The following is a 13013-nucleotide window of genomic DNA, read 5'->3' on the forward strand; positions in this document are numbered from 1 at the left end:
GGTCCGGGTTCGAGCCCCGTGGCCGGCGAGAGCCTTTCTGTGCGGAGTTTGCATGTTCTCCCCGTGTCCGCGTGGGTTTCCTCCGGGTGCTCCGGTTTCCCCCACAGTCCAAAGACATGCAGGTTAGGTTAACTGGTGACTCTAAATTGACCGTAGGTGTGAATGGTTGTCTGTGTCTATGTGTCAGCCCTGTGATGACCTGGCGACTTGTCCAGGGTGTACCCCGCCTCTCGCCCGTAGTCAGCTGGGATAGGCTCCAGCTTGCCTGCGACCCTGTAGAACAGGATAAAGCGGCTAGAGATGATGAGATGAGATGAGAGTAACCGAGTTTGCTGAGCACATACAACTGCTTTTTAAACCTGAACGAATGCAGGTTCATTGGCCCTAATATGATTTTTACATCATTGTTTTCTTGGGAAAATAAACTCTCCTCAGGATAGAACTGTTTCACCATCGGGCACACACAACAGTGTTTTTCCTTGCGTTTGTCTCCATCTTCTTATCAATACTTAAAGGCATGATACTTAAAATACTGAAACAAAATCAGTCTTTTAATTTGAGGGGATTAAGGCAGGTTGAAAAATGTAAACATTAATTATGATTAATTTTGACGTGCAAACCCACCAAAATGTTCAGGGAAAAATGCACAATGTCGAATATATTCCCTTTAAACTAGTCAACGTTGTGCTAATATTTAATTAGAGTCGGTGATTTCTTTACCTTAACTTGGAAGAAGACTGGACAAAGCATTTGACTGGTATCTAGAAATGGTTAGTGAGAGAGGGAAATGAATTTTCAACAAGAGGAAATGTAGAATTGATCATGCTGAGAGATGTTTACCAAGTCTCATTGGAAAACTCCACCTGCTGCTTCCATTCTTCTGCTTGTGGTTATTTTTTGTTCCGTTCGCTGGGCTTCTGTTGAAAAGGTTAAACACTTAAGAGCTCATTTACTTCATCAGTCCGCACTCCATGACACAAATATGAAATTTTTTTATAGATTACTTTCAGTTTTTCACAAAGCTTCCCTCCTAGCCATAAATCTTATTTAGAGAAATGACAGCTCATTAAATGTTTGAATATTTATCCCATATGAAACGCCCCCTCCAGCCAAAATGAATTGTTCTGATTATGGCCTCGACAGTTCAATCTATACTAGCTGGAGGTGGTGGGAGGAAATAGATCAATGATCATCTCTGTTGCTTCAAGAAACCTGTTGATGGAATAGCAATGGACATGTTCAGCTCTGCTGTGTTTGAGACCTTTTGTCCATCTTGGTGAGAAACTTGATCATGTTTCACCCAGCTCACTGTGCCCTCCTCCGCCTGTCAGTGGATTATAAACTTCCTGACTGACAGGAAGCAGCAGGTGAGGCTGGGGAGCATCACATCCAGCACCCGGACTATCATCACTGGCGCCCCCCAGGGATGTGTGCTCTCCCCACTGCTATTCTCCCTTTACACCAACGACTGCACCTCAAGAGACCCATCTGTTAAACTCCTGAAATTTGCAGACGACACAACGGTCATCGGCCTCATCCGAGACGGTGACGAGTCTGCATACAGACGGGAGGTTGAACGGCTGGTCTGTTGGTGCGGTCAGAACAATCTGGAGCTGAACACGCTCAAAACTGTGGAGATGACAGTGGACTTTAGGAGGAGCCCCCCACCCTGCCTCCCATCACCATCAACACTGTGACTGCTGTTGAAACCTTCAGGTTTCTGGGCTCCACAATCTCCTGGGACCTGAAGTGGGAGACCAACACAGTCACCATCATCAAAAAGGCCCAGCAAAGGTTGTACTTTCTGCGCCAGCTCAGGAAGCTCAACCTGTCTAAGGAGCTGCTGACACAGTGCCATCATCCAGTCTGTTCTCTGCTCTTCCATCACTGTTTGGTTTGGATCGGTCACCAAACAGGACAAGAACAGACTGCAACGGACAATAAGGTCTGCAGAGAAAATTACTGGTGTCAGCCTGCCCTCTATCCAAGACCTGTACCTGTCCAGAGTCGGGAAACGGGCAGGTAACATCTCTGCAGACCCATCACACCCTGGTCACAAATTGTTTAAATTTCTCCCCTCTGGGAGACGCTACAGATCACTGTATGCAAAAACAACCAGACACAAGAACAGTTTTTTCCCTCAGCTGTCTCTGTGACGAACAGCTAAAACCAGACTCAGATATCAGTAACATCAGCTGTGAAATATCTGCACACTCATACAGTCATTCTGTGCACACTGTATATTTATATTTACTAAGTCATCCTTGCACTATGCACCATTTTGCACCAAAAGATTCTCCATGTACGTAGCTTTTTGTTTTGTTTTTTGTCTACGCTTTTTAAAATCTGTTTGTACTAAGAGAGCTAAGTGAAACTGGAGTCAAATTCCTCGTGTGTGTTCACATACCTGGCAATAAAAGTGATTCTGATTTTGTTTTGACCTGCCTCACTGTCTCTTAAGCGCTTTAAAACTTTTCATTATTTATTTATTTTCTTTTTACCACAGGCACTAAGGAGGTCTTTGCACTTAGAAACTAAAACGGAGGCCTATCTGATGCTTTGAACAGCACTCACAGGGATTATGCTTGGAGCGCTGTTTAAGCACAGAAAGCTTTACACTATATCGAGTCTCATATGTACAGAATTTCAAATAGAGCGATAAAATCTTTTGAGTTCTTACCCTCTCCATATAGGAGCTTTTGTCCTATCTCTTCAGACACCCGTTATAGCACATTCTTGGGTGAAAGAGCAATTTGGCAGTCTACTGAGCAGCACTTAAATTGTAATTTTGTATGATTTCATGCATCAGACTGGTGCAGAATTGCGGTGGCAGAGACCCAAGCTCTGCTAGTACCACCTATCTGATCTCTGGCATCTTTACTCTCCTCCAGCTGTGCCAATCTGCATGCTGGTGTTCATATGTGGGAAAGTGATTATTGTAGCGCTCAAGAGCAAATAGGTTGTTTGTTGTGACTCTGTTGTGAACTTTTAGGAGTTTAATTGTCTCTGCGTGAAGCATCTTATAGAGCGAAGGACTGAAGTAGACATTTTTTGGATTAACAGGACCGGCAGTGCAGGAGAAGTGACATGAGTTATGGAGAACATATGGAAAAGCATAGATTTGTGAGGGCTTCTTTAATTGTTCAGGTGTTAAGTTTATATAGCACCTTTCTTATACCCGGGGTGTCTTTTCAGTGCATGTAACCTAACAAAGTAACTTAAGAAAATCGCTTTATGGCAGAGAAAAAGAAGGATAATATTGTGTGAAGAGATGTGTTCAGTTGAGATTTGACAGCAGTAGGGGTCCAGTCACTGAACAGTTAGAGTAAGCCATGGCACTAAATGACCTTCCGTCCACTGATGAAAGCCTGGTGTGGGAAACTATGTTCTGGTGCCAGAGGACTTGATGGAGCGAGATGGGATGAAAAAGAAAGATAGGCAGGATCAAGACTGTGAAGGGCTTTGAAAGTAATAAAAATTAGATTGTGTTGAATATGGGAAGATGAGGGCAATGTAACTGATACAGAACTAGTGTAAGAGCAGACCGCCTGGTGTGTTTTAGTCCTCGAACAGTTGAAGATCGAACGTATTGAGGTTTGTTCAGAGCTTTAGTTGATATTACCAGTAAACCAGTGCATCTTAATAATCAATACAATAGCTAATGAACAAATGTTTAGCATCGTTGATCTTTAAGTAAGGGCAGATATAGTGAGAAATGTAATGTGAGGCTCAGGTGAAAGTGGACACCAAGATTCTTGACAACCTGTGCAGATTTAAGATGCACCGTTAATATTAGTTGACAGACATCTATTGACATTAGTGCCTATGAGTAACTTCTGTTTTGTTTGGGTTTAATCTACGAAACGTTTATCCGCATTTTTTGGTCAGAAATGTATGCACGCCTGTATTGCTGGAATCAATGGGGGAACGTACGTGGTTGAATTTATGTTATCAGCATAATCGTGAAAGTTTGTAATTTGTCTAAGTAGTATGTACTATATATGATGAAAAGGAGGAGACTGAGAACTGAGCCTTGAGGCACCCCTTGATTGACAGGTGAGGTAGATGATTCGTGGTTTCCTAAAGTAATGAAGTGTTCGGTTGAAAAGGTATTTACAGTGGCAAAAGCCATGGTGAGATCAAGGAAAAGATGAATGTTCAGTGGACCAGCATCAACAGACAATAGGAGCACTTTTTTCATCATTCACAATTGGCAAGAGAAGTTGTGTCAAGGCCAGGTTTCTTCAGGACCGGTTTAACAACAGCCATGCACTTATCAATCGATCAGCAGGAGTGGAGAGGACAGAAGCACAAGCTTTAAGATTGGATGTAGGAACAGAGTCGTGCTCACAGAATGAAGAGCAAGATTTAGTAGAGTCTTGAGACAGAGATGGAATCTACGGCACATAAGCTGGTGAACAAATTGCCATAAGGCAGAGGGGATATTTTGGTGGATATTGCAAAATGTGTTCTTTAAAAAAAAAAAACACACTCTAGAAATGCTTGACAACTGTTCAGCAGTACAGGGTATAGTTGATACAGTGGGTTTGAGGGGATTGTTAATGGTCATAAATGGTGATCTGCACCTGGAGCTGCCACAAGCTGTGACTGAGTAGCACAAACAACCCGTACATAAATATATGGGAATATAAAATTGAGCATAAACAGTGAACCCAGGTTTTATAAAAAGGTGTTCAAGATGTCTGCCAATGGCCTTCATTACTCATAGTTTAGGAGTGAGCCATGGTGAAAGTGAGTGGCTAGAACCAGCCTGATCTTTAATAGGGCATAATTGTGTTGGACATTACATTAACATGTATTTGGATATGAAAGTGCAAAAAAAAAAAGTCAGAAAGAAATCAACAGACTTAATATTAAGATGTGTATTGTTGTAATCTCATCTCATTATCTCTAGCCGCTTTATCCTGTTCTACAGGGTCGCAGGCAAGCTGGAGCCTATCCCAGCTGACTACGGGCGAAAGGCGGGGTACACCCTGGACAAGTCGCCAGGTCATCACAGGGCTGACACATAGACACAGGCAACCATTCACACTCACATTCACACCTACGGTCAATTTAGAGTCACCAGTTAACCTAACCTGCATGTCTTTGGACTGTGGGGGAAACTGGAGCGCCCGGAGGAAACCCACACGGAGAACATGCAAACTCCACACAGAAAGGCCCTCGCCGGCCCCGGGGCTCGAACCCGGACCTTCTTGCTGTGAGGCGACAGCGCTAACCACTACACCACCTTGCCGCCCTTGTTGTAAACTAATATTACTTTTTAAAACTAATATTGGATACTTTACAGTTTACTGTACCACGTATTCAGAAATGTGTCGTGCGGTATTTGAACCATGAATGAACCACTTCTTTGTGTTCATGCATGGGTTAGGTTTAGGGTTAGTTCCTTCACTATATATATAACACCGTTCCAGCGGTACGGTAAAGTATAAAAATTCCCTAATATTTTGGCCACAGGCGGCACGGTGGTGTAGTGGTTAGCGCTGTCGCCTCACAGCAAGAAGGTCCGGGTTCGAGTCCCGTGGCCGGCGAGGGCCTTTCTGTGCGGAGTTTGCATGTTCTCCCCGTGTCCGCGTGGGTTTCCTCCGGGTGCTCCGGTTTCCCCCACAGTCCAAAGACATGCAGGTTAGGTTAACTGGTGACTCTAAATTGACCGTAGGTGTGAATGTGAGTGTGAATGGTTGTCTGTGTCTATGTGTCAGCCCTGTGATGACCTGGCGACTTGTCCAGGGTGTACCCCGCCTTTCGCCCGTAGTCAGCTGGGATAGGCTCCAGCTTGCCTGCGACCCTGTAGAACAGGATAAAGCGGCTACAGATAATGAGAGATTTTGGCCACATTCAATGAGATGATCAGTAATACTAGGAAGTTCAGAATGGGAAACTTAAGTCAATGATTTGAGTACTAGTGGTAGTGACTTATTGAGAGGAACTACCCACTGGAGAATTCCCCTGAGAACTGCACACTTTCAAGGACTTGTTCTGGTTTGCATTTGCACCGCCAGTAGGAACGCTGAAGTGATGTTAGCAGGAAATATAGTATAGGCCATTTTATTGTGATTTTAGTCTTTTTAGTCATACTGTAGCTGTAGTAAACTGTCAGACTGCAGCGCTGGACTTCATATTACTCCTCGCTTGAGCCAATATAGCACAAGAAAAACGAGCGCAAGTCCAAGGTAAGAATCATGCATAGCTAAGACTTCCGTTTTGCTCATTACATTATGTTAATGACATTTAGCAGATGCTTTTATCCAGAGCAACATACAATAAATCCGGAGCAGTTGGGGGATTTAGCTGCCTTACTCAAAGGCACTTCAGCCATTCCTGCTGGTTCAGGGAATCGAACCGGCAACCTTTTGGTCCCAAAGCTGCTTCTCTAACCTAAATTCGCCTGTGCTGTTCCCTGTCCATGCTGATCATATTTTGGGTGTGTGAGTAGGCTGTTTACCAGCGCTGCTCCAAAGATGTATTGTGTGTGTTCACTTCCAGTACCAAACTAGTGCCAGCCTCAGTGCTCCTGCCTTGTCTTGCAGACAGCCATGAAAATTCTTCTCACAACCATGTTGGTGCTTTATACAAAGCATGGCATACAGCTCTCTCACTGCTACTGTTACTCCCTCACTGATGCTTCTGGAGTCTTGCCTGCTTTTTTGAGACCTCTACATCTTGTCTTTTTTGCTCAGCCAACTCAGTTCCTGCCTGCCAAGATTTATCTGTATCTGTCTGTCTTTCTCTTTGTATACCTTCCATCCTGCTGCTCTTGTATGTATGCACATAGTCTAGGCTTTTATAGGCAGTAATGATATTTAAGAAATTACAGCTTCAAGTGTGGCGTTTTTATGCCACATCTCATGACATTAGATGGAGTTCTTGATCTGTCCTTCACAGAACAGTCATCTCCGGTTTAAATGCTTAAAGCCAGCCTCACATTTATTTTGTATTTAATCCCCCAGAAGCATTGCTTCAAAGATGAAGGGAAACTCGGAGAAGCTCATGCATATGCCCTTGTGTGGGCGTAAGTATATTGAATGATAATCCACGCAGACAGAGGCATGAGAATGGCAACTCTCTGCCCAAAGCAGCCGGATTGGGAAGATGAAAGTAGAATGTTTATTTAGGAGGAGGAGCTGGCTGCAGGGAGGCAGAAGGCCGTATACGCTTTGATCCACGTTTGACTTTCTTTTTTTTTTTAAACTGATAAACATAGTGTACACTAAATGAAACCAAAATTTTCAAATAAAGGGGTATGATTTATGTCTCATCTCATCTCATTATCTCTAGCCGCTTTATCCTGTTCTACAGGGTCGCAGGCAAGCTGGAGCCTATCCCAGCTGACTACGGGCGAAAGGCGGGGTACACCCTGGACAAGTCGCCAGGTCATCACAGGGCTGACACATAGACACAGACAACCATTCACACTCACATTCACACCTACGGTCAATTTAGAGTCACCAGTTAACCTAACCTGCATGTCTTTGGACTGTGGGGGAAACCGGAGCACCCGGAGGAAACCCACGCGGACACGGGGAGAACATGCAAACTCCGCACAGAAAGGCCCTCGCCGGCCACGGGGCTCGAACCCGGACCTTCTTGCTGTGAGGCGACAGCGCTAACCACTACACCACCGTGCCGCCCCGGATTTATGTCTAACTCTGAAATAAAATTGTATAAAATAATAATCTTTTTTTTTCTGGCTAAGTGGGATATGCCTCAATGGCATAGTTCCCAGAAATGCAGGTCATGGATGATTTAGTGCAGACTAGGTAAGATGGAAGGTGTATCATTGTTCTCATGGAAATTATTTAAGTCTTTTTTTTTTCCCCCTCATTTTCCTTCAAGTTTTAGTTTAGCAGACCTTTACTTTGGTACCTAATCTACCTAGATGGTGCAGTGATCCTTTCAGAAAACACATCATTACATTTCCAGAATTAATTTACAAATTCACCATATAACAGAATTGCTTTTCTTTTTCCTTTTGTGCTCTTCGTGATCGCCATTCCTGGGAGTTCTGCATGTGACTGTTGACGAGTGAGTGAACGTTTTCAAGTGCGTCTCATGCAGTAATGAAGTGCTGATCTGCGCCACTACAATTTGGATTAGTGCATTGGAGTATGGCCAGACAGCAGGCAGGCGGTAGCAACTAATGAGACAGCATCCCTCAGGAAGGTGCGTGGGTTCCCATCAGCCAGTGCTGTTCCTTAGGTCCAATAGCTTTGGCCCCATGGCTGTATCCATCCTTGTCTCATCCAGCACACCATCACCTGGAGAGGATCTGTCTGCCTCTGTCTTTTTTGTAGTTTTGTCTTTGACTTTCCTTCGCATTTTTTATCAGGCAGAAGAGTGGGAAGGTGAGTCTCTTGGAAGAAGAAGCTTTGAGTGGGAGAGAAAGAAAACTTGATGTTGAGAGGCCATTATGAAAGTGATGTGTATTTTTAACTGCTTATGGACTTAGTAGTGAGACGAACACGCATGAAAGCATCAGAAAAGGACCTTGAAGAAGGGGTGAGAATGTGTGTTATAATAATATGGTCTTTCTAAACATTATCGAAGTGTTTGGCTGTGTTTAATGTGCGACGGATATGCTTTTTAAGTGCAAAAGTGTGCACTGCTAGGCCTGTCATTAACACAGTACTCCATCTGGGCTTAATGCTAAGGCATCATCAGGTGTGATGCCAAACGTGTGTGGGTGCTTGTGTGAAAACATTAGGCAGCAGGCAGGCAGGTTGGAGAACACTTGTGGTTTTTTTTTTTTTTTTTTTGTAATGAAGTGGCATGCGAGTTGATTAAGTAGTTCAGGGATGAATGCAAAGTGCATTTTTCTAGCCCCTAATGTATGCTGTCATTTGAAAATGTCATCTTTTCTGCAATCATGCAATATCTCTTTTATTGTTACGCTCACGCTGTAGCCTGGCTTAACTTTAATAACTTTGTCAGGGTAAAGACTGCGGCCCAAAATGAGCAACAGATATATTGAGTTCAGGTACATTAGGCTGGCCGTGGGATATTTCGATATTAGTGGAAGGCGTGTGCTAGTTGGTGTGTGCCGCACACTCTCTGTCTCTCTCTTGTCCCTCAATTTTTTTCCCCTCAAGGGCCAATGAGCGACAGAATGCACAGGCGACACCTCAACAGGGACAGATGGCTGGGAGAGGCAAGAACATTGTGGCAAGCATTTAATAAAGAATTATATCATCAATGACATCAATCCTTGTGTTTATTCTTGGTTGTGGCCTCAAGTCTTTTTTTTTTTTGTAGGATGCTGTGTAGTCTTTGTGTACAGTATCAACAAAAGAGTTACACTCCTTGTCTTTTAATCTACATGTTGCACAGACATTTGATTTGGATTGCTTTGGATCGGATATCTACAGTTGATTTTAATGAGCGTTTTGTTGGGGTTTTTTTTCCTCCTTTCTTCATTTCTCCCCAAGCTGGTCACCTGCCAGTTCCCGCCCACCTGCAAGCTCTCCCGTGTTATACACCTGCCTCACCATTCTTTGCTCCGAAACACATGAAACCAGCCATTACATTGTGTCAAGCAGCTGCTCATGCTGCATCACAGGGAAGCATAACGTTCAGAGGAAAGAGCTATAATGCCGCCTTCTGTGTATATTAGCTCACAGACGCCCTTGATTGGCTAGTGTCACTGTGATTGACGGGGGAGAAAGAGTGCAGTCCCTCCCTCCCACCCTCCCAGAGAGCATGGCCAATTTTGCTGTCTTGGCTTCCAGTCATGGATGGCTGTGGCATCATAGGAATTCAGATTTGATTCGTAGAGCAAATGCTTTTCTGTTGGGCCACTCGGGAGCACCCATTACTGAACATTTACATTTTTTTTTTAGCTGAATTTCTTCTTTCCCTTACTATGAATTTCTCTGAAGGCTGTTGTAAGACCAGATTGAGACTCTGGCTTCTGACAGTGTGGTCATGCCACTTTGTGGAGTCCAAATGTCAATGAAAACATCCATTTACTTGAATGGATTTCTCATTAGACAGAAAGCGAAACAATTACATTAGCATAATAAATGCTACAGATGACCATGTTTCATTTGTTTCTACTCCTCTTGACTTGTTTCTACTTCCCTTTGTTTTTTCCCCACTCTCCACTCAGTACTTCTTAATACATGTTGCAACGTGAGTCACTCTTCCACCAACTGCACCCTCAGGTTTTTGATGTTGCATGTCGATTGCATTTGTTGAGCCTGTGTTATATCTCATCTCATCTCATCATCTCTAGCCGCTTTATCCTGTTCTACAGGGTCGCAGGCAAGCTGGAGCCTATCCCAGCTGACTACAGGCGAAAGGCGGGGTACACCCTGGACAAGTCGCCAGGTCATCACAGGGCTGACACATAGGCCAAGTTTACATTAGATCGTATCTGTCTCGTTTTCTTCGCGGATGCACTGTCCGTTTACATTAAAACGCCGGGAAACGGGAATCCGCCAGCGTCCACGTATTCAATCCAGATCGTGTCTGGTCCGGTGCTGTGTAAACATTGAGAATACGTGGATACGCTGTGCTGAGCTCTAGCTGGCGTCGTCATTGGACAACGTCACTGTGACATCCACCTTCCTGATTCGCTGGCGTTGGTCATGTGACGCGACTGCTGAAAAACGGCGCGGACTTCCGCCTTGTATCACCTTTCATTAAAGAGTATAAAAGTATGAAAATACTGCAAATACTGATGCAAATACTGCCCATTGTGTAGTTATGATTGTCTTTAGGCTTGCCATCCTTCCACTTGCAAGTGGTAAGTGACGCGCGTGCCCGATATGCACTCGGATCACACACACAGCGGCTCAGTCCCGAATTACTGCTCGTGCACTTCACTCGTGCGCTCTGTGAGCTGCGCAGGGCCGGAGTGCGCACCCTCCAGAGGGCACTCGCTGTTCAGGGCGTAGTGATTTGGAGCGCAGGATGCCTGCGGAGCCGAGCGTATCCGTGTATTGGCGTTGCTGTGTGCAGGCGAATCGTGTATTGGTGTTGCTGTGTGCATGTTAATCGTTTTAAAAACGTTAATCTGATGATCCGCTGATACGGTCTAATGTAAACCCCACCATAGACACAGACAACCATTCACACTCACATTCACACCTACGGTCAATTTAGAGTCGCCAGTTAACCTAACCTGCATGTCTTTGGACTGTGGGGGAAACCGGAGCACCCAGAGGAAACCCACGCGGACACGGGGAGAACATGCAAACTCCACACAGAAAGGCCTTCGCCGGCCACGGGGCTCGAACCCAGGACCTTCTTGCTGTGAGGCAACAGCGCTAACCACTACACCACCGTGCCGCCCGCCTGTGTTATGGTAGAATGTAATTTTGTCTACCTAACACAGCATAATTTACATCGATCTGTATTTGTAAATAATTAAAATGGTTTATAATTCTTTCTAATTTAACAATTCCTTGGTAATAAAGCTTCAAACAAACACCATAATTGATACTTTGGTGAGATTATACCATTCGTCTTCGAGTCATGTGGCAAACTGCAGTTCTCTTCTGACTGCTAATGATCTGTTCATGAATGTATAGCACGTTTAATACGCGTAAAGAATTATGTACGAAAAAATATACAAGCCACATGTTACGATGATGAATAGCCACAATAGTAAAACAGCTTATTGTAAGAACAGTTAAATCATAAATTAATAAATATAGCTTTATTTATATGTGCTTTGTAGAAAGTGTTTCTTAACCATACTATAACTTTGGTCTACACACCTGCTTTTCTTGATCTTCGCTTGTCGCGCTGTTTGAATTCTAAGGCGTCATTAAATCTGCATAACACCACACCGTTCCAACTCATCCCACCACGTATACCTTTGTTGTTCCTTCACGTCATTTTATATTCAGTTTTTATTTGTGTTTTGCATACATCATGTTCATCTATCTGTTTATTGTTGTGTTCTCTTGTCCCTCCCTGATCCTTCCTTGTGAGAGCAGTGAGCAACACGAGCTTGAGATGGAGGCAGAATGCAGGTAGGAGGCATCTCTGTATGAAGCAGCCCTGTCTGACTCTAATCAAAAGCAGGTCGCTTTTCTCCTCCAAACTTCACCCTGGCTAATTAAGGGAACCTGCAGAGCTTTTGAAATTGCACCATTGAATAATATAATTGCTTAATTGCTGTGGTGCTCCTTATGAAATTAAAGTGATTGCTGGGTTGGAATCTTATCAGTAATCTTAATCGTGTGTGTGTGTGTGTTTATGTGGTGTCTCCATTAGTGCTTAACAAATCCACAGCCATTTTCACATGAAATTATGTCTTCTTTTTGTTAATCTTTGTTTCCTTGTGGCACTGCTTTAATGCTTTTTGCCTCCAGGTTGCATGGAGAAATTTAGCACTTATTACAAATACAAATCAAGACATGCACTGAACGGGACAGTAAACGATAACCATGAGGAGAAATGAAAGCAGATTTAGAATGAAGAATACTTTTCAGGTAGTTACTTAAATTCCCACTTTGTGAGTAATGTGAAGCAACCCAGTAGAAACTAGAAAATGTAGATGGGATGCAGATCACACCAGTCCTCTTTCATTAACTCAGTGGGTGCAGAGTAGGTGTTTTAATGTGAGTAAAAATTGAAGCCCTGCTGCTCTGCCTTTCCCTGTGCCACAGCTCTGTGTTAGATTTTGAGTGGTAGTGTGAAAGTCTGTCATTTGTTAACATTCTGTATCCGTAGTAGGTTGAGTTAAATAGTGGTGTATTGTGTTTAGTCTTGTGTGGTGTTTTGTGAATCTTTTTGCTGTGCGATTTTAGTAGAGCTTGGTGTTTTATTGGTGTTAAGGCATGTAAAATGTTTATGTACCAAAATCTACAGACTGACATCTGTTTCATTAATTTAGAAAGTTGTTAGAGAGCCTTGCAGGTGAGTGTTTTATACGGTGGTGCCAAGGTTCTGTTGATCCATTGCATGTACAATACAGATGTCTTGGTGTACTGCGGAGTTCTTTATGATCTCTGGACTCCGTCCCACTTACAGAGCTCAAG

At 43.7% G+C, this 13013-nt stretch overlaps 1 protein-coding gene across 2 annotated transcripts in view; it reads left to right on the forward strand.

Moving 5' to 3' along the window:
- Nucleotides 1-13013, forward strand: part of ccser1 (coiled-coil serine-rich protein 1) — a 223941-nt gene that overhangs the window by 170250 nt on the left and 40678 nt on the right. Inside the window, exon 10 of one of the 2 annotated variants that reach the window (XM_060931904.1) lies at nucleotides 11967-12002. The exons of the other annotated variant lie outside the window; for it this stretch is intronic. Within the exon in view, the coding sequence (XP_060787887.1) occupies nucleotides 11967-11969 (3 nt within the window). The 3' untranslated portion in view covers nucleotides 11970-12002. The remainder of the gene's footprint in view (nucleotides 1-11966; nucleotides 12003-13013) is intronic. 2 annotated transcript variants of the gene reach the window in all.

Source organism: Neoarius graeffei, chromosome 10 (assembly GCF_027579695.1).
Source record: "Neoarius graeffei isolate fNeoGra1 chromosome 10, fNeoGra1.pri, whole genome shotgun sequence".
Lineage (NCBI taxonomy): Eukaryota > Metazoa > Chordata > Actinopteri > Siluriformes > Ariidae > Neoarius > Neoarius graeffei.